This window comes from Hippocampus zosterae, chromosome 3, assembly GCF_025434085.1.
Source record: "Hippocampus zosterae strain Florida chromosome 3, ASM2543408v3, whole genome shotgun sequence".
Classification (NCBI taxonomy): domain Eukaryota; kingdom Metazoa; phylum Chordata; class Actinopteri; order Syngnathiformes; family Syngnathidae; genus Hippocampus; species Hippocampus zosterae.
The window spans coordinates 16,696,251-16,723,201 of NC_067453.1; the positions used below are offsets into that span (position 1 = coordinate 16,696,251).

Genomic DNA, 26,951 nt, shown 5'->3' on the forward strand with positions numbered 1-26,951 from the left:
AAATCTTTTCAAGAGGGGAAGTAAAAATGAAACAACAGATACAATGTGGTTGTCCAAGGGTGCACACTCTCTTTGACTGAGGATGTAGCTTTTTAGAATTACCCGTAACAGTCAAACTCATCTTAAATGCAAGTCAGCACATACCGTACCTTCCTATCATTGAAATTGTGTCCAATAAGCCCCAAATGAAGTTCAGATGTTCTAGTAGGCTTATATTTTTAACTAAGTTGTATAGTTGACATGATCACAGTCATGGTGGGGGAAAAAAAACGTTTTAAATATGTTTTGGGCTCATTTTTTAGCTCACAAAAACATGGCATGTAAACAGGTGTGCAGACTTTTCATATCAATTGTGTCTGCACTTTATTTTACATTTACATTTTACTTTTACCCCCTACATTGGGAAACAGATATCTATGTTCTCCTCCTTACGTCAAAATAAGTAATTAATCTTTCCATCCTACGTGACGTAAAAAAGTCAGAGATAGTGAGAGGTGTCTCAATGTCTGTATTTCGAGTTAAATACTGAATGACTCTTTCACCACACACACACACACACACACACACACATACACCTACACACACTTTTTCCACACCTTTTAAAAAGATGTCAACATCTTGTCAGCAACCATGCCATAAAAAATGATTGACAATTGACAGCAGACACCCAAAGCAGTCTCAGTTTGCACAATGCTGAACAAGTTCAGCTTTACTATGGCAGATAAAGCTGCTCACAATGGTACTAATACAGCTATTTAGTAAATAAACATTCCATACAGCATTTTTTTTTAAAGCGTGTGACCAAATCATGGGTCGGAATGCTGAATAAAATGTGACAAGTACAGCAATGGATTTGAAAGCAATGGAAAGCATTCAATTTGCAAGAAAAAAAAAAATGTGCAATTACGGTAGTCACATTTTAATCAGATTACGGTATTAAATGAATATTTTAGGGTCAGCCAAAGGGACAATGATGACTATCAACCATAGTGCAATAAAAAGCAAGTTTGTTCAGTTACGCACTTTCCACTGAGTTTTTAAATACAAAGTTAATTTAGATACCCTGACTCCATGATTTAGGAAAACAAGAGTTAAAATTTGCACTAAACATACAAAAAAGTATGTAAAAACGTCCAGTGAGGCCAGCATGAAGAAAAAAATGTGTTTTACTTCACTTGTTTTAATTAAATGGTTAAAATGAAAAAAAAAAACATTATAAGCTTTAAGAAACACACCACTGATTTTTTTTCCCTTTTTTCCAGAGAGTAGGCTGAAGCATGTTTTTAATCGTTCAATATTTGGAAGCTAATATTGTTTCGAGAGATTTGTTTACATGATTAATGTGCCCAATTCCTCTTTTTTGACTTCCAAGAATGTCACACTGCCTCATCATAAACAATGATTATCAAAAGTCATGATTTTCTTCTTTCTCGTTTTGCTTTTTTTTCCGGACCCATCTCATTTTTTTTTGTATTGAATTGCTTTTTCTTTTTCAATAAGTCAATACAGCCTTGTGTTAATTGGTCCATATTTTGGCTCTCCATCTCTGCGCACAATCCAGTGTTAGGACTCACCGCGTACATTTCACAAGATGTCCCTTTCCTGTTGTCCATTCACTCAACCTGCTTGTAAAATGTCATCCATAAACATAACGTGTAGCCTACCTCCAGATAAGGTACGGGAGCGATGGATGGGAAAGGATATTCCCTCAGCTGTCTCTCCTCATCCAGAAACTTGCCAGCTTTGCCATTGTACGCCGGCTGGAACAGGCCATAGTTGAGTACGTCCTTCAGGCTCTGGTTGAGCGTGCACAGGATCCGCTGCTTGGAGCGCCAGATGGGAGCATCCACGTTGAATTTCATGCATTTCTGCGAGAACCAGAGGATAGGGTCAGTCATGCTTGTCTCACCCCCCCAGATAACACATGATGAACTTTAAAGGAAATAGACTGACACGTGCAGGTGGCACATTCTTCGCTAGAAATGGCAGGGATGACCCTAAAATTGTGTTTAGTGTTTTTAACATCATGAGTGCTTGAGATATTTTGGTGGGTCCATTCATGGTAGACAAGCAAGTGAAACTTGAGGTCAGAATTTTTCTCAGAGTGTCATCAATCTATCCAGCGTACATGGTTCAAATTTATTAGCAATCAAAAGGAGCGTGTTGTCGTTAAAGGCTCTTTCAGACTAAAGTGTCAGACTTCCTGTTGAGGTGTACTTTGCAACATGGGTCCATGAGACTTTTTTTTGTAGGTCTACCATGACACGTTACTAGCTGTCATCTTGCTAAGTGAAACGGCCTGTTGAAACGGCCTCTGGGGGATGAATTTTGAAAGACTCACAGGAGGCACGAAATTAGAGTTCCGGTTTTATGGCAAGTCATCAAACTTTCACGGCCATGCTCCACCCGCGTGCATTGACAAAAACTAAAGATGTTCTTAAGTGAGTGTCATTCATAAATCTAGTGTACATGATTCAAAATTAGTAGCAAGACAATATCTTTAGGAGGAATTTGTCTTTGCAGGAGCCCCGGAAAAGGCATAAATGAGCAGAAAATGGCCTTTTCAAAGCAAAATGGTAGACTGCCTATTTGTTTGAGAGCATTGGTCCGAGAGACGTTTTTTTTGCGCCTACTCATGACAGACCTGCCTACCACTGTTAATCTTTCCATGTGAGACTGGCCTTAGAAGGCTGAGTTTTTCAAGACACTACAGACACCAAGTCAGCGTTTTAGTTTTTATGGCGAATCATCAAACATTTGCTACATTGGTCCACCCACACGGAATGACAATAAAACAAAAACATCTGTCAAGCTAAGTGAATCCTCCAAATATTCAGAGGGTAGCACCCGAGTGATTTTACAAATCATCCAACAGTAGTTTCCCCATGCTCACACTGCAGATTAAGATGCAAGAGCAGACCCATTTTTAAATTTTGTGTTTATAAGGTGTTCAATTACACCGTCTTTTCCACTTGGATGGCCTTGCCCGCAACGCGGCGATGTTTGATGAGCAGTGCTGACTCACTCCTTTGCTTTCCTCCTCCTGTCATAGCGTTGTTTACATCCTTAGCCTGCTGCGCACCGCGCCCCGTGTATTAATCAATGTCCTGGCGTGTCAGGCTAGTAGTTGTGGAGAGTCACCCAGCCGGCTGTGACATTGCCCTCTTCTTTGGTCCTTTCTCCCCTGCTCTTCAACACATTCTTTCTTCTCATTTTTCTTTTTTTTAAACTTTTATATCAAACGCCTGCTGGTCTCCTCAATTAGGGACGGTGGTAAAAGATGATTGGACAGGAGCTGAGTAACTGTAGGTCAAGGAATTGTAGAAACTTCTCTAATTCAGGGTCTCCTAACCACTGTGATCTGAGAGATCATCCGGTGTGCCACGAGAAACTATCCAGTCAATGATTTTTTTTTTTTTTTTACTACTGATAATAATAATCCTTGTTCATCTATCGATGGCAGTGACATGCGTAACAATTTTATGCTCTTCCAAAAGACGGGAGAAGGTCTAATGAAACTGTGTAGCTTGTTGCTACACATACAACAGAATAATTGCTTTGCTTGTTTCAAGAGTGAGTCAATGTTCGTAAACAAGATCATCATTAATTCAGTGCAGTGAACCACCGCATATTTGCTGGTTCACCTATTCATGAACTTCTCGGAGAAACTATCGTGACCAATTCGCTGTTGTATGCTAAGGATTCAACCATGTCTCATATAAAAATGTTGTTTGGCACATTCTGGTGGCATCTTGGCGCCAAGCGTCTATGTTGAATTGAGGAGAGGAGCTTCATTTAATCCGGTCATAGTTCTTCAGTCGAATAGACAAATGTGCTTTGCTGCCATCTTGTGGCATCCTTTAGCAATGACAAAATATTTTGTATGTAGTCATCAATGCCTTGAGGAGTGTTGCCTTGTTTACTGTAAAGGGATCTTTATATAGTGGACTATAATGGAACACCTGATTAAATTTGGGATAACTGAAATGTGAACATTGGGAGTTCGCATTATTAGTTCAGTCATAGCTTTGCCAAAATGACAAGGTGCCTGATGAGTGTACCGCTGGTGGGATTGACGTAATAAATACTGAATAAATAAATTAATAAAAATTAAAATTACATATTTTAAAGATGTGGATGTAACATTTTACTATACATCCATGGAAGTGGTTATGCTTCTCTAACTTATATCAAATATAATTTTGCAACGTGGTATGGGATGTGTCACTTTTCCAATGACCATCAATTGTTCTCTACTTTTGACGATACATTGTGGGATACATTAGCGGCATTACATAAATCCTAAATTTATAACCTTTTCATGTTTGTAAACTATAGCTGACAGTTTACCTACAAGGGGCAGAACAGGAGTGACTTCCCCTGACCTGAACTGAAAGCGATTAAAAACAAACAAACAATAGTTTCGAAGAAAATAGTTGTACAGAAGCTTTCCGGTCTGCCTAGAGGCGCAGTAGCCACTTCCAAAGGGACAGATGGAGTGTGTGAAAGGCATTTTACCCACAAATCTCAATAAAATGTTTGGGTGGGTCTTTAAGTCATTTAGCAAAACGTCAATTGTTCGCAGAGAAGGAGCTGCTCTCTTACACACGAAACCCTGACTCAGAAACAGATCGTCTGCAAATCATTTAGCAGCGGGCTTTCCGTAGGGTAGAATGTGTTTGATATTGGATCGCTTTACCATCAGATTAGCGATAATGTTAATGACCATAGCATAATGTCTCGGTAACGTCTCGCGATTGCTATTTAATTATTCTAATCACCATTTACGTTCCAATTACCAATGAGTCGCAAATCCCCAATCCAAAAAGCCATAAAGTAGTACAATTTTATTGCTTCTTAGCAAGCCTGCTAGCTGACATCAACTCGACAGCACGCTGTCCATTTCAGCGTCAAAAGAGCACATCTTATCCAACCTCTCTTATGAAAACAGCTCACGATGAGGTTTTACAATAAGACTGAAACTGTAGTTATAATGTTCACATCACATCTACATACACAAATTTCCCCAATTAGGGACAAATAAAGGTTATCTTATCTTATCTTATCCACTCTGTTCTCCTGTATTTCTTTTATTTCTTTCTTAGTGACAGTCGACTCCATCCCTGACAAACTCCCAATGTTTTCCTGGTTTAATTAAAAAATACAACACAGTACAAGGACTCAGTCTGGGTTACTTAATGTTACCTTTTCACTCAATGACTGTTAAAGAATGAGAGAATAAACACCAATTAATGTTACTTTAACTATTGATCTTAAGATTTTGTAGCAAAAATCTGAACACAAAAATCCATTTTTTTTTCACAAATGTTCAATATGCAAGGCCTTGGTTACACGTCAAGCGCAAGACTGGTTCTTCCGAGTGACTTCCGGAGGCTCAGCTGCAAAGTTGTTTCAGTTTCTTTAAATGTCACATGCCATGTCTGTATGGAACGTCTGTCTGGTGGACGCTTTGAAAATTCTATCCAAAATCTGCGTTGAAGCTCTCTGTATAGCATATGTGGAGCCTAAAAACATGATACAGGGTCACAATTTTTGCATTGGCGACTGAATTTTTTGTTCGCAATGGTCAAGTTAAATCACATTGATCTGCGGCCTTCCAACTTGCTTTGAAGCAATTTCCCTCACGCAACAAAGTATAAGTCGCACCTTTAAACTATGGCGCTAAATCATGATTCAAACCTCGGTCAAATAACATCCAGTAGAAGTGTCTGTTTACTTGTGGAAAGCTCCGTCTTCTGCCGCCAGGAACTAAGTGTGGTATCTGGACAAAAAGACCTACAGGTGATAACTCACCTGACATTAGAAAGGCACTACAAAATGGCACACTCACTTTATTGGTTACTCATAGGCAGTTATGAACACAGCATTCCTATCTGCACAGTTTATGTGCCTTCAAAAAGCAACAAACTGTGGCCTTGAAGGCATAGCGTCAGACACATACAAATAAACAGAACAAGCACGCTCCGAGTTATCATCCTCCAGGCTGTACAGTCGGTTTAATGGGGTTTTTTAAGTGGGACATACGCATCACAGGCCCGCACTAGAGCTAAGTGGTAAAGGGTTGTACCTAATCAAAACAAATGCACAATGACATGTAATTATGTCACGGCGTATTTTGAATTCACATCACGCACCTGCTAATTAGGACACATTGTTGTGTGCTTACGCAATCAAGGATGATACTGTATATGGAGGAGAAGGACGCTGATGCAGTATCTGCAAAGCCACGTTTGGTACGGAAAGCACGGAATGAGGGGCCGCAACGGGCAGAAGAGAGCACATTGTCAAACAAAGTAAAGAAAGAAGATGAGTTGAGATGATGGAGGGTAATGACTCTAACGCACTGCCATGACTCCATTTTGGCCACATGACATTTGCGTTCATTAACTCTTGGGAGCTTGTGACTGGGGAAAGGACAGAGACTAGAGTCCTGAAGGGGACATTCCAGGTCACTCCTTTTGCTATTGTGATTTTTAACCACGGCTATGAAATGGTTCGTGAACACGCAGACTGCATTTCTTTTCGGGCTGCAGTCCAAAGGCAAGACAAAGTGACTGCTCGTTTGCTGCAAAGCACAGCATCCTATCTTAGTGGGAAAGTTAAGCACTACAAGGTGATAGAGAATATGTGCTTATTTTAAAATACTTGTTGAGAATCGGTGGCATACACTTTACATAACTGCTGGCCTCACACATTTGTCAACTCATTCATCGCAACAGATGTTGATATTCATCAACTGGAATCCAACCACCTATTGCCACCGACATATATATATATATATATATATATATATATATATATATATATATATATATATGCCTACCTCATACAATGATGAGAGACAATAAAACGAATGACATGCCGGCTCAGACGTCGCCCGGCCAAACAAGGTCTGCGTCAGGTGCTGGGGAACCAGAGCACCTTGATGAAAAATGGGCTACTGGAACAAAGCGGAGATGGGCGAGAGGCGATATATATATATATATATATATATATATTACCATAACAGTGGCAGACATACAGGAAAGAGTCTCAGATATGAAGAACTGGACAGCACCAGGCCCGGACATGGTCCACACCTACTGGCTAAAGAAACTCACAGCACTCCATGAGCGCCTAGCAGTACAAATGAACCAGCTGCTGAGGGATGGGACTCACCCAGAATGGCTAACCGAAGGGCGAACGATCCTGATCATGAAGGATCCCTCGAAGGGTGCAGCCCCATCCAACTATCGGCCAATAACCTGTCTCTCCACAACATGGAAGCTCATGTCAGGCATCATTGCGGCTAAGATAAGTGGACACATGGATCAATACATGAGCGAAGCACAGAAGGGCATTGGTAGGGATACTAGAGGAGCCAAACATCAACTCCTGGTTGACAGAACAGTCGCACAAGACTGCAGGTCCCGACGTACCAACCTGTGCACAGCTTGGATTGATTACAAGAAAGCCTATGACTCGATGCCACATACATGGATCACTGAATGCTTGGAGTTGTATAAGGTGAACAGGACCCTAAGAGCCTTCGTTGCGAACTCGATGAGGATGTGGAAAACCACACTTGAAGCCAATGGCAAGCCACTTACCCAAGTGTCCATCAAATGTGGCATATACCAAGGCGATGCACTCTCCCCACTGCTGTTCTGCATAGGACTGAACCCCCTAAGCCAAGTAATCACCAAGACAGGCTATGGATACCGCCTCAGAAATGGAGCTACAATCAGTCACCTCCTCTACATGGATGACATAAAGCTGTATGCTAAGAGCGAAAGGGACATAGATTCCCTGATCCACACAACCAGGATCTACAGCAGCGACATCGGGATGTCATTCGGGCTTGAGAAATGTAGTCGGATGGTGACTCAGAGAGGAAAGGTAGTCCGCACTGAAGGGGTCTCACTCCCTGAAGGAACAATAGCAGACATTGAGGACAGCTACAAGTACCTTGGTATACCACAAGCCAATGGCAACCTCGAACTGGCAACAAGGAAAGCGGCTACGGCCAAATACCTCCAGCGAGTGAGGCAAGTCCTAAGAAGCCAGCTCAATGGCAAGAATAAGACCCGGGCAATAAACAGCTATGCCCTGCCAGTGATCAGATACCCTGCAGGAATAATAAAGTGGCCAAAGGAAGAGATTCAGACCACGGACGTTAAGACCCGAAAACTCCTAACCATGCATGGAGGGTTCCATCCCAAATCCAGCACCCTGAGACTGTACGCAAGCCGAAAGGAAGGAGGCCGGGGACTAGTGAGTGTGAGAGCCACTGTCCAGGATGAAACATCCAAGCTCCATGAATACATCAAGGAGAAGGCTCCAACGAATGACGTACTCAGAGAATGTGCCAGACAATGGGGAACAGAAGATGAGGCGCTGGAAGAGGGACCATCATGGGAGGACAAGCCCCTACACGGGATGTACCACCGGACCATAACCGAAGTGGCTGATCTCAAGAAGTCCTATCAGTGGCTAGAGAGGGCTGGCCTGAAGGACAGCACAGAGGCACTCATCCTGGCTGCTCAGGAACAGGCCTTGAGCACCAGAGCCATCGAGGCCCAGATATACCACACCAGACAAGACCCAAGGTGTAGGTTGTGCAAAGAGGCACCTGAGACGATCCAACACATAACTGCAGGGTGTAAGATGCTGGCACGGAAAGCCTACATGGAACGCCATAACCAGGTGGCTGGCATAGTCTACCGAAACATCTGTGCGGAGTATGGACTGGAAACCCCAAGGTCAAAATGGGAAACACCTCCGAAGGTGGTGGAGAATGACAGAGCGAAGATCGTGTGGGACTTCCAGATACAGACTGACAAGATGGTAATGGCGAACCAACCAGATATCGTGATCATAGATAAAGGGCAGAGGAAAGCCGTTGTAGTGGATGTCGCGGTCCCAAGTGATGGAAACATCAGGAAGAAGGAACATGAGAAACTCGAGAAATACCAAGGGCTCAGAGAGGAGCTGGAGAGAGCCTGGAAGGTAAAGGTGACAGTCGTTCCTGTGGTGGTCGGAGCACTCGGGGCAGTGACCCCCAAACTAGATGAGTGGTTGCAACAGATCCCGGGAACAACATCGGACATCTCAGTCCAGAAATGTGCAGTGCTGGGAACAGCAAGGATACTGCGCAGAACCCTCAAGCTTCCTGGCCTCTGGTAGAGGACCCGAGCTGAATGAGGGACGGACACCACCCGAGGGGTGAGATGAGGATTTTTAATATATATATATATATATATATATATATATATATATATATATATATATATATATATATATATATTCACCAAGTGTGATTTTCACCTGGTAGGGGATTAACAGATCCCCGTAAATGGCGGTGTTGCAATGATTTGAGTGAATTTCAGGTTGTCACATTCAATATATTATGAGACAGAGAAATGCCCACACTTTGAAAGTCAATCAGAGAATGTATATGTATGGTACATACCGAGTATGTGTTGCGGTAGGTAGTAGAAAGTGCACGTAACAATTGTGAGCAAGGATGACATCGGTCATGAATTGAATGGCAAACGCCACTTAATAAATTCACTGACGTTCAACTCCACTCGGTGGGTTAGCGTTGCTCGCGTTGCATTTCAGAGTTGCATATCTATAAAATGATTTCAATTATTTTGCCATCAGAAATTCTTTCTCAGACTGTTTATTTATGCCTTTATATTTTGAGGTGTGACAAAAGTAAAACTAAAACATTAAGTTCAAAATCACAGATTTACTTGACTTGTTTCTTTTGACAAAAAGCTTGTTTTACCCATGTTTTGGACACAAACCAGTGGTTTTTAGTGAAACCAATCCATGTTCAACAAATGATTAATTACTAATGAATGGGGGGAAAAAGTAGTGGTGGTGGGTTGTCTGTGTTGGGTACAGAGCTTGATGGTTTTCGAAAGTTGACCAAATGGAAGTCGGACCAGCATCACAAATCGTATTGAGAAGAGCAACATTTTCATCAGCCGTCCTGATGTTCTCCTCTTTTGATGATATCTCGCCAAGTGCGAACTTTGCTGTAACGGGCATGACGTCAGGGGGACACATCTGGCTCCAGACAAATTAATACAGCACAACATGCCTTCCATTTGTGATCATTATCATCATCTGCACAATCATCTTGCAGAAGAATGATAATGCAGCCGGACCCCTTCTGGCACTCATACACTGCAGTTGAGCTGAACAGTTCATTGAGAAATCGCATTGCTTTAATGAATACGAACAAACGCGCTTGACTTAAAATTAAAGGCGCACAGTTGCACTCCCTTCTCTGACCGACTTCACCAAAGGGTGAACATCTGAGCCGTGGTGACGCACCCCTGAGAGGTGGTGTAAACTGCATTGATTCAATTAACTTGGATTAATGGCCAAGCACCGGGAATCAGACACCTTGAAAAACACTACTTGAACATATACTTTAGAACAAAAATGCTGAGGGTGGACTTTCACGCCCTCTCAGCCAACAGGGACAGGGAAGCTGATAGTTCAAGTTGTGTATGATTGGTGACCAAGATTATAATCAAACTCGATAAAAGCAACGCCAGGAAGTACAAGTTACAAGTAAAGCAAAAACATGTGACTATACCTAGAAAAAAATGTACCTGCCTACCTATCAAGGTTAAAAAAAATTAAGCAACAAATTTGTCTGAACACTGATGCAGGTAAAGTGCCATGGCCCTAATTTTATGCCCCACACAAGTCTAGCATAAAGCGAAGTCTCACTGTGCATGGCTGGACGTTTCTTTCTTTTGGTATAATCATAGAGCAGTGCGGTTGCAAAGGGGCGTTTGCACCGTTGTGGGAGTATTACTGACCGGCCAATGAAAGCGACTCCTGGAGATACGCTGGAGTCCCTGCAGAAGATCGAAGCGTGCAAAGTACTTTTATATATAGGGACTACAAGCCTACCTCCATGGGTGCATGATGATCATAGTGATCACAGATCACTGCTGTGAGATGCAGATTTGGAGAACACCTGCCACCCTGATCGTTCGTGTCCGTCTGATAATTGGGCTGAAATTTGATTTAGAGGGATTTAGAGGTGCTCAGACGGCACAGGCCACGTGCGTTTATTTGTTAAGTGGTCACTTTGCTGAAAAAGTGTGAGAAACCCAGCTTTATAATATTGGTGGGCCACAACACTGGTTGTGTGAGCACTCACATTGGCACTAATCCTACTGTTTCGAGTTGTCTTCATCCCAAAACTCAAAGGCTCAGATCACAGTTGTCACGGTCACATCGGCATGTTAATGCGCTAAATATCGTGACAGACAAGTGTGTCGCAATGCTAAATGCGCGTCAACTGGCTGTGTACTTTGGAAGCGAGTGTTGCAAATAATTAGGCAGCAGCTTAGTTCCAGGTCCAGACAGTTTACCAGAAGTAGATCTGACGTGGGCCAACCAGCTGTGACTGCACATTAGCAATCTTCTCACACCTTCTTACTAAAGTAAGGACATTACAAATCAAGCTTACAGTGCATTTTATGTACAACCTGACATTTTCAACCCGAAACCTCAAAGTTTTTGTCAGCAGCGCATTATGCCTTTTAATACATGTCGATTAATAACATGTTATTAATCAACGCTTCCGAGTACAACGTGTGACTGAATTTAATTGAGATGGAGAAGCATAAATTCCATTCAAACGTTATAAAGTTAGTTTTTCTCTACATGAGGCGACCCACTAATATGTTGCACAAGCCAGATCATCTGCCGAAGAACATTTTTATTTTAAAAAAAAAACTTCTTAAAGTTTTCTTTTCAAATGCTATCAGACAATACGAATATTTTTTTCAAAAATAAATGGCTATTCCTGTCGGACGATTACTGTTCTTCTCAGAAAAATTAAAATTGTACTCTCATAAAATTAGTAGCATTTCATTTAAAATGTGACTTTATTCGACTGAAACTTCAAAGCATCAATTCTTTTTTGTTGCACTTCTACTGTTGACTGTAGCAGGTGTGTACTAACTGGAGCGCAAAGTCTGGACAGGTCGCTAGCCAAATCACAAGGCACATCTAGTGACATACAACCATTCACACTCACTTTCACACTATCATGATGGGAACGGAACCCTTGTTACAGAGTCAACCACAAAATGGTTCAGAAACAGCTTTAACTTAAATTATAAATACATTTTTGTAGCTATAGTTTTTTTTGGGGGGGGTGTAATATTTTTTTGTTTATTTTCTCGGAAATGAGAACTCACCCCCTAAAAAAAAACTTGAAAAAATTAAGTACAGTAAGCAATAAGAAAAGTTGTAGCCGTAGTTAAAAATAAAAACTAAAAAATCTTGCAAATTGCAAGTTCTTGAAAACAAAACAAAAAATGACCGGTAATAAATAAAAATGACAATTGCTTTCCCCAAAAAATACTCTTGTAAGATTACAATTTTTTTCTGATATGGCTATTTTGCAACATTATGACTTTTGTCCAAATAGAAAAAAATATATCTGAATGTATTTTTGTGCTCTACTTGTACCACCAACCAAGTGTACCAAGGCTGGAAAAAAAGTAACTTTATAAAATACTGCTGGTGCTAAAAGCCAATCTTCTCAAAACAGAAGCAAAATTAGGCAAGTGCGACTCTTGACAATGCTAGTGGAGGAAATTGGCAGTTGCCATTGGTGGCAAGGTAGAGAGGGTTATAATATTGTATTGGCTCTAAAGCTCGCGGAAAGGGCTTATGCAATTTCATCTTACACTTCTCGAGATGACTCTATCTCTCAGTGGAGACCACATCATCAACCAGGAAAGGAAATCATATATTACAATCTAGTGTACTCTCCTTTTTTCTGGTTGTGGATATTATATTACATCGGAGAATGATGCTCACCCTGCACACACAAAGTGTATTCTTACCAGACGTACAAAAGCTTGGTGCATTTGGCCCAATATTAATGTATCCATCCACTCCAAAGCCTGCCTGGGGAAATAGTTATGTAACAGGAATTGGAGGTAAACAAGAAACAGAAAAGGGAAGTATGAAAAGGTTGTGCCTGTAAAACAGTTGGTGAGCGGAACGATCAAATAATCACAAGCGCGTGGTGAAAGCGGGATGACGCACAAATGTGAGACACCCCACACATACCGAAGGAAAATATTGGCAAGTGTGTTCTTCCAGCTCTTATAGGGCTTGATATACAAAGATCACACAAATAGTGAGCGATAAACTTCCTGCTCGCTCTAGCGTGCTGATGGTAGGTGTTTTGCAAATGATAAAATTGCAATCTTTTATCAAGGTCCTGAACGACATGTTTACTAAGAAACTGCGAATGCTGTTGCCAACAGGTGTAAAAGTGGTCGAGCGCACAGTTCTTAAAAGGATGCCTCTGATGGTTGTCACCATGGGGAGAGCACCACAATCGTCAAATGAAGTGTGAAGTCATGGAATTGGAAGTGTCAGTGGCAGAACCAAATAAACATATGACTGAGTTACAGAAAAAAAAACTGGGTGCTCCGATAACAGGATGTACAGGTCCATCTTGCATATCATTAGATATAATAAATGTGGAGCACAAAATCACCATTAGACCGGTGCATAGCAGCACATTTTCTTCACACCACTGGGAAAGTTAATTGAAAAAAAGTGAAAGTTAATCGAAATTCGATCTTTCTGTCATGTACACATATACACAAAAACTGGCTTCTGCATTTTACCCATCACAGCGAAAATACTATTAGTGGCACCAACTGGAGCAGGTGGCTGCTGCCTAAGTGCCCAGGTTTAGAAACAGCTTCATTCCAGCCATGGTGCTCAAGCCGCCCTGTGTGTGCGCCTTCTTTGATGGTCCTTTGTCAACTGGAAATGTCAGGAAATGTTGCTTTGTCGTATGTGCGTGTACTAAACCACAAGTGGAGGAGTTTAACTATCTTGGGGCCTTGTTCATGAGTGAGGGCAGGAGGGAGCGGGAGATCGACAGGCGGCATCTGCTGTGAAGCGGACTTTGTTTTTCGGTCTGTCATGGTAAAGAAGGAGCTGAGCCGAAAGGCGAAGCTCTGAATTTACCGGTTGATCTACGTTCCAACCCTCACCAGTCGTCACAAACTATGGGTCGTGACCGAAAGAACGAGATCCCGGATACAAGCGGCCGAAATGAGCTTTCTCTGGAGGGTGTCCGGGCTCTCCCTTAGAAATAAGGTGAGAAGCTCTGTCATCCGGGAGGGGCTCAGAGTCAAGCCGCTTCTCCTCCACATCAAGAGGAGCCAGATGAGGTGACTTGGGCATCTGATTAGGATGCCTCATGGACGTCTCCCTGGTGAGGTGGTCCGGGCATGTACCACCGGCAGAAGGCCCGGGGACATGCTGGAGAGACTATGTCCCAGAGCTGGCCTGGGAACGCCTCAGGATCCCCCAGGAAGAACTGGAACAAGTGGCTGGGGAGAGGGAAGTCTGGGCTTCCCTGCGAGAGCCGTTGCCTCTGTAACCCGACCCCGGATAAGTGGTCAAAAATGGATGGATGGATGGACGTGTACTAAACTTTAAAGAATTGAATTAACCAGGAAATGCAAGTGGCTCGATAGCTTTTACGGGTGTTTGATCAGCATTCTTGCACACCCTACTCATTGAATGACAACTGCGAACACAGACAGCGGCGGGTTCACTCATGCAATATATAAGCACATCCACACCGGGTGAATATGAAGAGAAATGATCTTCAGTTATTTAGAAAATTAAACAACTTATCAGCAAATGGGTTAGGTATTATCATTTTATGATAGTTGATTTTATAAATAACTGCCGCTTCACTACATTGTGCATCTTGGGTAAAAGATGTGTGTTTCGAAAGCTGATCCATTACAATTTTTGCATATGCATGGTCTGACAATGTTCTAAATTGGTTAAAACAAATTCAAGGATGAAGATCTTGATGAATTACATACACATTTGCACGCCAAATGCATATTTGACAGACACATTTGGACATGTACATTGTTCGTAAATGAGGCTCAATTTGTTTTAAAAGCAAACCAGAAAACTGATCTGGGAGAGGTCGGGGCCAATTGCCACAGTGCAGTGTAATGACTGAACAAATGGGAGAAAATACAGAGTTCAAGGAGTTTTTGTCTTCGTTGATATGGCATGACTCCTTCTTGTGACTGGCTCTAAGTTCGCTTAGATCAGGGGTGCCCAAACTTTTTGGATCGAAGATCTACTTTTCGATCAACTAACCTCCCGGGATCTACCCTTATCGGCGCGCATGCGCACGCGCACAAACACGTGCGCGCGCGCACACACACACACACACACACACACACCATGATGAGAAACAGCCTGAAACAGAGGCATGCCACACACTTTTTCAGCCTGTTAACTATCGTAGCTCACACGTACCGTTTTAAAGTGCTTCCCTGGGCCCTCCTAGATTCCTATTCTTTGCTCGTGCCCTCGGTGAATTGTACAAGACGCAAACTCTGAATGAGAATCATCACGATAAAAGATAGAGCGCAACAGCTCTGATCACAAGCTGCAATTGCAAACTGATGAGCGCTAACAACTTCCGGTGACATAATCACGCGCCACCGTAAATTTAAGATTTACGTGCTTTATTTTATTTTAAAAAAAATAGTGAAAATGAGACTGATAAGATGATTAGGGTGCAGTGTATATTAACACAAAAAATATATTACTACAAAGACACACAAATGGTTGTTTGTTTTTTTTCTTCTCGACACTCCTCGGATCTACTTGGGACCTGTCTTAGATCTACCGGTAGATCAGGATCTACCTAATGGGCACCCCTGGCTTAGATCATTCAAGAGCTCTAATACTGCACTGGTGACTTGACGACATGCCACAATACTTGTTGTTTCTGGCATTTCAATAATGTTGTCCATTTTGTGGGTCTCCAGAAAAGTGGTGATTTCGGATGGACAATAATTCCACCCGATGCCAACAATATGCACCAACCAAAGTGCTGATCGCTTAGGATAATTTTTACAGGCATCCAATAATCGGGCCGTTGCTGACGTTGATCAGAAAAGAGAAAAAAAGATAGCCCTGCTTATCTTTGATCATGAACCGTCGCCTAACATTCTCTGAACCTTAAATAAAGCATTTGCCCTAAATGGATCAAGTTTGTAGCAAGTTGGCTTGAGGTAAAAATCTCATTTAAAAAATGTGACTCTTCTCTTTCTGCTTCATCACTCTTTGGGGTGGGGCGGGGTCCCAAGAACAGATGCTCGGAGAGAGGAGCGATGCGGGACGAGTGAGATAAGGACACTTGGAAAGGGATGTTACGCTAGAGTCAACTCTTCCCCGGGAGGGGAGGAGCATGCGAAGCTCTTACAGTGAAAATGAAGTTCAAAAGTAACATGCAGCCGTGCCACCAAAAAAACTCATGAAATATGGGGTACAACAGACTTAAAATGTGAGTGACCACACATGTGACAAAAACAATATAACACGATAAACACATACAGTTAACCATCTGTTCATCAACAGTGAAACGTCGAAAAAAAATAAAATCAAATAAAATTGGACTAGGGCGGCCCGGTAGTCCAGTGGTTAGCACGTCGGCTTCACAGTGCAGAGGTACCGGGTTCGATTCCAGCTCCGGCCTCCCTGTGTGGAGTTTGCATGTTCTCCCCGGGCCTGCGTGGGTTTTCTCCGGGTGCTCCGGTTTCCTCCCACATTCCAAAAACATGTGTGGCAGGCTGATTGAACACTCTAAATTGTCCCAAGGTGTGAGTGTGAGTGTGAATGGTTGTTCGTTTCTGTGTGCCCTGCGATTGGCTGGCAACCGATTCAGGGTGTCCCCCGCCTACTGCCCGGAGACGGCTGGGATGGGCTCCAGCACCCCCGCGACCCTAGTGAGGATCAAGCGGTACGGAAGATGAATGAATGAATGAAAATTGGACTAATTCAAGATGCATCAGTAATCCATAACCAAATTGAATCGTAGTCCTTTGAATCATAAAGTGGTGAGGGATTCTCACCTCTCAAGCAAGCACTCTTCCTACCTCACAGCACAAGATAATCTTTTCGGATCCTTATTAAAGCCATCACATAAATCGGACTTGTGCTGACTAGTTCGAAGGAGGAAATCGGACTCACATAAATCAGATTATCTTTATGACTGCAAAGGAGGGGAATTTAGATTGGAGTGACTGAATTGAACGTTATTTTGGAATTTTGCTTGAGTTTTATCCCAAACATTATGTGCAACTCCATAAAAATGGGATTCAATTATGAACTCTAAGACCTCTTCCACTGCATAATCAATCAGACGTGCAGCCAGGATTATGATTTGCCCACTGCAGTACAAAATCTCAACAACGCTGCCAAGAATTAAAAAAAAGAAAGAAAGGGGGAAAAAAACATGAATGTTGAGATCCCAGTAGGGTAATCTATCGTCCGAAGCCTGCAGTAGTGCAGTGATGCAGTCACACCAGAACCACCATCTGCTGAAAGTGAAATCAAAGACGCAAAACACACAGCGACAATGCCCACTGGATATCATGTTTCCAGGCAGAATGTCCCAAAAAAAGGAAATCATTGTAGCAGCCAAGATGCAATACTGGAGCCTCCATACATGAGTAAACAAGTGAGTGGTCAATCATCTACTTCTTCTGAGCTCCGTTAGCTTATCTTTGCGTGTTCTATTCAAACTGGGGTCTCACCACGATTTTGTTCTGGCTTCAGGAGGATTTTATTTGTAAGCATTCAGATTTCGGAGTCAACTTTCTCAAGTTTTCATCTCATATCACGACACCAATCCTGCAATCACTTTTGTAAACAAACAGTTTGATTGACACATTATTATCAAGTAATCACAACAAGGGCTACGCGAATACTGAATAAATCTGCCAACACATCATGTGTCTGCGACATATGTGAGAAAAAAAACAGCAGTGTGATGAGACACATTTTGTAACTATTTAACAGAGATTGATCGCGGGTCCGTGTGAGACCTCAGCTTGGTCCGGTCCCAGACCACGGTCCGCCATCTGAAGCGACCCATTGTAGGTGAAGAGATGTTTAACAATTATTGTAGCCAGGATTGAACTCAGAAGTGAGGGAAGCTTCACTTCATAGGTCACCATGAAAACCACGGCACACTGAAATCATCGCACAGGTCCGTACATTTTACCAAACAGCAACAATGGAGGACAACTAGAGTCTCCTGCATTCACTTGTATGCATGTGACTATTCTATTAGTAAGGAACTCAAATGTTGGGCCGATGAAGCAAAATGGAGACTTTTGAGTCCAATGTCCAGAGCGAAAGCACAGGGTAAACTCATATTAGCAGACCTGTTCATTTTTGACAGGGCAGCAAAAAAATTGAGGGCTGAAGCCATGTGGAAACTGCAGAGTAATATACTATGATACTCATGTAAAAGAAATTGTGTTTTTTCCTGTCTCTATAAGATAAGATAAGATAAGATAAGATAAGATAAGATATCCTTTATTTGTCCCACACTGGGGAAATTTACCATCTACAGCAGCAAAATTGGGGGGTAGAAAGAAGAAAAATCAAAGTGTTTGAATGCACAAAAAGAAATGTTTCAGAAAAGAGCTGCACACAATTCCTTATAAGTGCAATATAAACATAGATATAGATATATACGCTTTTTTTTTTTTACTCACTGTCCTTTCTTTCTTTCTTTCTTTCTTTCTTTCTTAAATATTGCAATTACTCCACAATGATTACCGGCGACCTCAACCAGCACAACTGGAACCCCCGGCTATGCAGGTACTGGAAATAGTCTCTCATAGTACTTGCGTTCGTGTGACAATACAAGGGGCTTAACCTGGTTTGTTTTTAAAAGCAGTAACAGTTGAAGAATTTGGAAAGAGGAGGTGGGAATTCACATCAGCACTGACTGGGCGGGTTTTATTTGAACGAACTTAACTTCACACTGAAACAAAGTGGATAAATGATGAAAGAGTGCATGCTAAGGAGGCAAAACGAGGTCCAAACAGAAAGTACAGATGAATGCAGCAAGAAAGCACTGGGGCAGACTGTTGATGTCAGAGTCTCGCCACTGTTGCGAGATGAATAGCAGCCATTAGCAGAATTGGGAAGCTGTCTCTTTTTGGCCCACTCATAAAAATTTAGTTTTTGGTGGAGTTGGAAATGTTGAATGAGAAAACATGGCCATAAAAAAAAAAAAAAAAAAAAACAACCTTAAAAAATTATCTGCCTGAAGGTCTGACTGAATGGGATGCTATTCATTGCTAATACGACCAAAACATAGCTGCTTTTCTTTCGGTTTAAATTTTTTGAAGGATTAGGTACAAGGTTCGTTCAGTTACAGTCTTAATGTTTTTCACTGGATTGTTTCATATTCAAGGCCCAGAGGATCACAGAGGAATCATACAAATATATGGTATACTGTAAACCAACCAAAACTTTTCACGAATACAGTACATCCATTTGTTTTCATTTTTTTTAAATCTGCGAACCCTCGTGAGGATAAAGCGGATCAGATAATTAGATGGATATAATTACAAATCCAAACCAATTCTATCTCTTACGCTGAGCAGGAATTCACAAAAATATTTCAAGAAAATGGTCAAGTTCACATCATAGGATTGTATCAAACGAAACAGCTTTTTAAGTGACACGAAATCGATGAGAAAACAAAGTAACAACTTAGAATGAAATTAAAATTGAATTAAGACAAGCTATATTCGGCCCGTGGAGTCGAACAAACATACAAATACATGTATAAGCTATATAAGCTATACGAACAATTTCAATCTGGCTTCCGTCCCCTCCATAGTACTGAAACTGCCCTCCTCAAAATATGCAATGACCTTCTTCTCTCTGCTGACTCCGGTTCACTCGCCATCCTCCTCCTGCTTGACCTCAGTGCAGCCTTTGACACCATCTCTCACTCCATCCTCCTCGACAGACTCTCCTCCATTGGCATCACCAGCATCCCCCTCTCCTGGTTCCGCTCCTATCTTTCTGACCGCACCCAGTTTATCCAGCTCAAACGTTTTAGATCTCACCCCTTTCCCCTCACTTCAGGTGTTCCTCAGGGTTCTGTCCTTGGCCCATTGCTATTTCTAATCTATCTTTTTCCCGTGGGTAATATCTTCAGGAAACATCACATTCATTTTCATTGCTACGCGGATGACACCCAGCTCTACATCTCTACCAAACCTAATACCGTACTTCCACCATCCTCCCTAACCAACTGCCTGCAGGAATTAAAATCTTGGTTCACCTCAAATTTCCTCAAACTGAATAGCAATAAAACTGAATTCCTCCTTATAGGCACTAAATCCAATCTAAACAAAATAAACAACTTCTCCATTCCCTTCGAAAGCTCTTCCATCTCCCCCTCCCCTCAGGTCAAGAGTCTGGGTGTCATCCTTGATAGCACCCTCTCCTTCACCTCACATATCAACCACATCACTCGTTCTGCATATTATCATCTTCGAAACATCCACCGGCTCCGCTCTTCTCTCACTCCTCAGTCCACTGCTATACTTGTACACATCCTCGTCACCTCGCGACTCGATTACTGTAATTCCCTTCTGTTTGGTCTCCCTCAAAAAACCCTCCATAAGCTTCAGCTGGTCCAAAATTCAGCCGCCCGCATTATCACACTCACGCCATACATAAACCATATTACACCTGTCCTCCAACATCTCCACTGGCTTCCCATTTTACACCGCATTCAATATAAAATCCTGCTACTCACATTCAAATCCATTCATGACCTAGCCCCTCCATACCTATCTGACCTCATCCATATTCCTACGCCTGTCCGCTCTCTTCGTTCCTCCTCCTCTGTCCTCCTCTCTGTCCCCCCTGCTCGCCTCGTCACCATGGGAAATAGAGCCTTCAGTCGCTCTGCTCCCCAGCTATGGAACTCACTCCCCGCTGACCTTCGTAATACAGCCTCATTAACACATTTCAAATCCCGCCTCAAAACACATCTGTTTCGACAAGCCTATTCACTCAGACCATAAAGCCATTGTTTTATTTATTTATTTTGTTGTATTTTTTCTTATCTTATTTGATGTAGTTTTTTAACATTGTACTCGTGATTTTAAATGCTTGTTGTAAGGTGTCCTTGAGTTTCTAGAAAGGCGCCCACAAATAAAATGTATTATTATTATTATTATTATGTGTTTCGTTAGTGGGTTTCAATTAGGGCCATGCAAAACAAATAAAAATAAAAATTGGGCAAGTCAACCACAAAAATGCAGTGACACAAAAATGTTCCCCCAATTTTGAGGCATTCAAACAGACATTTCCGGTGAACATAAAACTCCATTTAACTGAATAACATACAATCAGAAAAAAAAGGAATGAAAAATATCCAAAAATATTTGATAGTGGCGAACAATTAAGAATAAATGTATTCACTTTATGGATCCGCTATTAATTTCTGACATGGGTACACTGAAGAAGGCCATGAACCACAACCCCATTATGAGAGACTCACCGATAATGGACAAGTAATGAGAGTCCCTTGATGTTTGATTAGTCTTAAAACTATGACAATAGCCTTGATGAGAGGCGCAGATATTGGATTGGGCACAAAACAGAGGAGGGCACGTGCTGTCCTACAGGAATGCTGAGGAGTTAAGTGCTTCCGGCTTTGATCCCATACTTGAGCCAGCATTTATTGCGATTGAGCGGTCACTGAAGAACCAGAGGAAGGATTAAGCCATTTTGGACTTGAAGCTTAACCCTGCAGGAGGTTTCCTCGCTTCTTCTTTCTGCTGTTGAAAAGACAAAAGTGTCGCCGGTGTTGTCCTCCCATGTTGCTCATCCTGATCCGTTCTTGAAACACAGCAGGAGACACGTAAGCCTACTTGCGGACAATTTTCCAGCTATAATCTGCCGCTTGGTGCACACAAGTCACTCATGGCTGCTTGAATAAAGATGCGCGGTATGCTTCTGTCTTCTGTTGCTCACTTCCTTATTACTGACAGCACAACTTAATATTTTTTGGAGTTGATGCTTTTGGTGAGGAAAGTCAATTTGAATTTATCTTAAGATCTCTCACTCACTAGCTCTGTCGACATCAGTCGTAAAGGCCCCGCCCTCTGAATCATTCATCCAATCACATTCAGACATTCTCTCATTCAATCCCAATCAGATACTGTCATTGCCACGCGGAGTCAGAATTTATAAAGCGCTAATGCCACTTCACGTCTTGCAACTACAGTCATGACTTGTTACAGGATATTAGTATTGGGGAAATTTCATTTTCTTTCATTCATCCATCCATCCATTTTCTAATCTGCTTTATGCTCACAAGGGTCGTGGGGCGTGCTGGAGCCTATCCCAACTGTCTTTGGGAAGTAGGCGGGGGACACCCTGAACCGGTTGCCAGCCAATCGCAGGCCACACATAGACAAACAACCATTACAACTCACAATCACACCAAGGACAATTTAGAGTGATCAATTCACCTACAGTTCCTGAGTTTGGAATGTGGGAAACCGGAGTACCCAGAGAAAACCCACAAAGGCACGGGGAGAACATGCAAACTCCACTCAGGAAGGCCGGAGCTGGAATCGAACACGGTACCTCTGCACGGTGAGGTCGACGTGCTAACCACGCACACCGGGCCATCATTTTCTTGACAAACTAATTCAAAATTCAGTCCACAACTTTTTAATGTGTTTGTTCACTGCAAAACATTGCCCTCCAAACACTGGCATTTCCCCATTGTTGCCACCCATTCAGTCCACACTAGTGGACAGCTATGAGTGTCACCCAACTATCTCATGACGAAAAACGTTTTGCTTGAATGCTTTTTTTTAAATGAAGATTACAAAAACAGTAGCACAAAGCACAAACAGTGTAAGGTAGGAAGCAGGCGGAGGTAGGAAATGATCTGGCACACACACTCATCTTCAGGCTACCATAAAACAATAACACACCTGTGACTTGATTACTGCAGGAATTTTATCAAATGCGACTGCCTATGAGACAATGGAAGTCTCTGATTCAAAGCGTGTGTCTGTTCAATGAGGGCTGATTGTTGAAAAAAGCAGCAGTTGGATTTTTCTTCGGTACTGTAGTAGAAGCCAAAGTAAAGGAATGAAGCGGCTTCATAAAGTACCATTAATGTATATAATGTAGTCCGTATTGTTTTGCGTTTTTTGTTATTGTAAAGTGTCCTTGGGTGTCTTGAAAGGCGCTTATAAATAAAATGTATTATTATTATTATTGTTATTGGTACTGCATTTATGTCTTTCAGGGGCGTGGCCAAGTGCATGACTTCAGGATCTGAAGTTTGACATTGATTGATGGATGGATGGATTCAAAACAAATCAGTCTGTTGGGTCTGGTTGGTCATTTTCCTCACCTGGCAAGAGGTTGAAATAGTTGCATTTGCAGCTCTACTCTTCTCATTACCAACATGCAATATGTTCTTACATTGTACAAAGTGTGGTTGTTTTTGCTTACTAACAAACCAACAATCATCGAAAGCAGGAGTGACTCATTTTTGTCACGGGCCAATTTGGACAGTAAAGCCACAAAATGTCTATTTGTACCCAGCAAATTCATAGATTACAGTCAAACTCCTCTACAACGAAACCTCCATGGGTGAAAATACCCCCGAGTGTGAAAACATTTTCATGCATGAAAGCCATTCCCACTTTTCGGCTCCCCCTACAAAGAAATGTCCCCCTGTTCCGTTATACGAAATCTTTTGCTCTGCTCTTGCCTTGCAACGAGATTCACTACAATGAAAACAAGCCTTCTGCAAAAGTCTAATCCAAAGTCAGCATCCCACAGCGACCTCTACTGCTTCATTCAGAAACGGCCACAGCAACCACCACACTGGTGTACACATGCGCAGTAGTACAGAAAGTATTTGTTTCAGACGCAGCACGAACGTTGCATTGCTAAAATGGCGACAAAACGGACCTCTGCATACCAAGGAGTTAAGAAAAGAAAAGCTTTAACGCTTGAAGACAGGATAAAGGTAATAAAAATGAAAGATGGAGGAAGTAAAATAAAAGACATTATGCAAGAAATTGATGTAAGTGAAAGTAAATGCTGATCGTAAATTTCGCAATAAATAAATTTCTCCCTTTTTTTTCTTTCTACACTGGCTATATGAAGTGTCAAATAAGTGTATGCTCATACTTATGCACTATTGGAATAAAAATTACAAATATAGTTTTTTTGTGTGTGTTCGTGTTTACATCCGAGATAAAAATTTGCTGCAGTGAAAAGTCCCCTGTTGTGAAAAATTTCTTGCTACAAACATGATTTCGTTGTAGAGGAGTTTCAGTGTACTAGCCTTGAAATCAGTCAAGTCGATTATAATAGTTTGTTCAATTATTGTTCAAATGAGTGTAAACAGGTTTGCAAAATCTCAATGTTATTTATTACATGTGGCATTTTGGTACAGATTTTAAAACACATGATTTGCTTTCACGGGCCACATAAAATGACCTGGCGGGCCAGATCTGGCCCCTGGGCCTTGATTTTGACACCTGTGATTTAAAGGAAGCAAAACAAAGTTGGTATTTTTTCACAGTTGTCTGCATATGACAAAACACAATGTGTATATACAATACCTATCCATTTACCTCACTTCCCAGTTGTGAGCCATACATTGCATGAAAGGTAATTCCCAAATTTCTCATGTGACTCCTCGTGGTATTTTATCAGTACCTTTACAGAAATGTGTCGGAAATGCATCCATGCCGTTGCAACTCTCCACACAATGAAATAAAAAAAACACCTCCCAAAAGGCCCGTCCTTTTTATCAAGAATTAAAATATGTGACACTGACCATTAACCTTTGTATATTGTGAAAATATATGTTTAATCTCACGTACCCTCTGGAGGACGCACTGCACAAAGTGAAGGCGTACACAGCTAATAGACCTTGAACTGACATAAAGCGCTATCACGTTGAATTATGCTGGGTAAATGTGATCAAAATCTTGAAGCCAAGCTCCTCAGTACTAACTGTAGATGTGTGTGTGTGTGTGTGTGTGTGTGCCACCAAGAGAAGAAAAATCTTTTTTGATTCACAGACGGCGATTCCGCAGCACCTTTGGGGAATTCTCGGCTTTCTTTTCAACTCCTACTGCTGCTCCTTTCATTTCCTCAGCACAAATTTAACAAAAGTTGCCCACCACGGATGGATGATCAACAATAATAAACGCATGAGACGACCAAATAAATGCAAAGGACAGCAGGGCCAAGAGTGCATACAGCATCGTGACACCCCATAAAAAAAGGTCAATCTGCATTTTGCGTCACCATTCGCGGACACGAGTCTCCTGAGGAAACGTGAGAGAAGGTGAGCCGAGGACAGATGACAGGGGCCCATTAGAATTAGCAAAAAAATAAAAGTGTGTGTGTGTGTGTGTGTGTGTGTGTGTGTGTGTGTGTGTTTGCGTGTTGTTACACAGGAAACTGTCACCAGATATGTCTCCAGCATTGCTCTTGTGTGTAATAGCTAAAGCTGAAGGACTGGCATAAAGAGTACACATAGGGAGGTTTATGCTTCCGCGCTAAATGGATCCATTTAATTCTATGAGCAATGACTGTTTGATTAGGTCATGTAAAAAAAGTTTTTACGTGCACTGTGACTTTAATCAACAAACCTTTAATGACCTAAATTGCGGGAAAACGCTCAATAGTGTCGCAGTCTAAAGAATACAACATATGCAGTGTGTCCACTTTATGACAATTAACATTTTGCAGACATGCAGTGAACTAGTTTGTGAAGTGAATAACGTTACCTGGCACGAGCACAAGAAGGCATACTCTTTCACAGCAGTCCTTCCCATTTTTAATGTGATTATTAAGTCTTTCTTCATGCAAATATTTGCAGCATACCGCCACATATTCAGCTTGACATTTGTAACGTCTCCCATCATCTGATTAGATTTGTTCGGAACCTTTTCCTCCGTTATTGTCCAAATAAAAATGAAACTTAGGTGGCATCTTGTGAAATCAATTATGTTGTAATTTCAGTTTGTTCATGTTTTAGGGGGGTCTGAGTTTCAGATGCCGTATTGTTTTTTTTTTTGTTATTTTAAAGTGTCCTTGGGTGTCTTGAAAGGCGCTTATAAATAAAATGTATTATTAATTATTATTATTATTATTATTATGTCCAGTTTTGTGGGCGGCCATTGAGTCCACCTCGTCATTGTGTGTGAATGCAAAAAAATTAATTTAATGACTTGTATCATTTGTTCAAAGTGCTAGTGTGCACTGCTCTTCGAGGGGAATAGAGTGGCCGACGAGAAGTGAGAACACACTTAGCACATTTAGTAGGCACACCTAAAAGCATTTCATTTTCTCAAAAGCTGACAGTGCACCTTACAATCCGATGTGCCTTATATACGGATCAATACTTATTTTCTATTTCTTGGGCATAGTATTTCAAATGTTCTGTAAAACGCTTTGTTACAGCTGCAACGGTTGTGAAAGCTCGATATAAATAAATCAGTATTTCCTTTAGCATAGTTCCATCTAGTGCAGGGGTGCCCAAACTTTTTGGACCAAAGATCTACTTTTCGATCAACTAACATCCTGGGATCTACCCTTACCGGCACGCGCACACACGCACACACGCGCGCACGCCATGATGAGAAACAGCCTGAAACGGAGATATGCCACGCACTATTGCAGCCTGTTAACTATCGTAGCTCACACATACCGTTTTAAAGTGCTTTCCTGGGCCCTCCAAGATTCCTATTCTTTGCTCGTGCCCTCTGTGAATTGTACACGAAGTAAACTCTGAATGAGAATCATGACGATAAAAGACGTATCATGACGATACGAACTTCCGGTGACGTAATCACGTGCCACCGTAAATTTAAGATTTACCCGCTTTATTTTATTTATTAAATGTTTTTTTTTTTGGTGAAAATGAGACTGATGATTAGTGTGCAGTGTATATTAACACACAAAATATATTACTAACATGGTCAAAGACGCACAAATGATTGTTTTTTTTCTCC

At 41.7% G+C, this 26,951-nt stretch overlaps 1 protein-coding gene across 12 annotated transcripts in view; it reads right to left on the reverse strand.

Annotated features, from left to right (window-relative positions):
* Nucleotides 1–26,951, reverse strand: part of shank3a (SH3 and multiple ankyrin repeat domains 3a) — a 209,004-nt gene that overhangs the window by 115,593 nt on the left and 66,460 nt on the right. For all 12 annotated transcript variants that reach the window (XR_007961621.1, XM_052060202.1, XM_052060200.1 and 9 more), the window contains one exon: nucleotides 1,665–1,868. Coding sequence is in view for 11 of the 12 variants with exons in the window: in XM_052060202.1 (XP_051916162.1) it covers nucleotides 1,665–1,868 (204 nt within the window). In the remaining variant the exon portion in view is untranslated. The remainder of the gene's footprint in view (nucleotides 1–1,664; nucleotides 1,869–26,951) is intronic.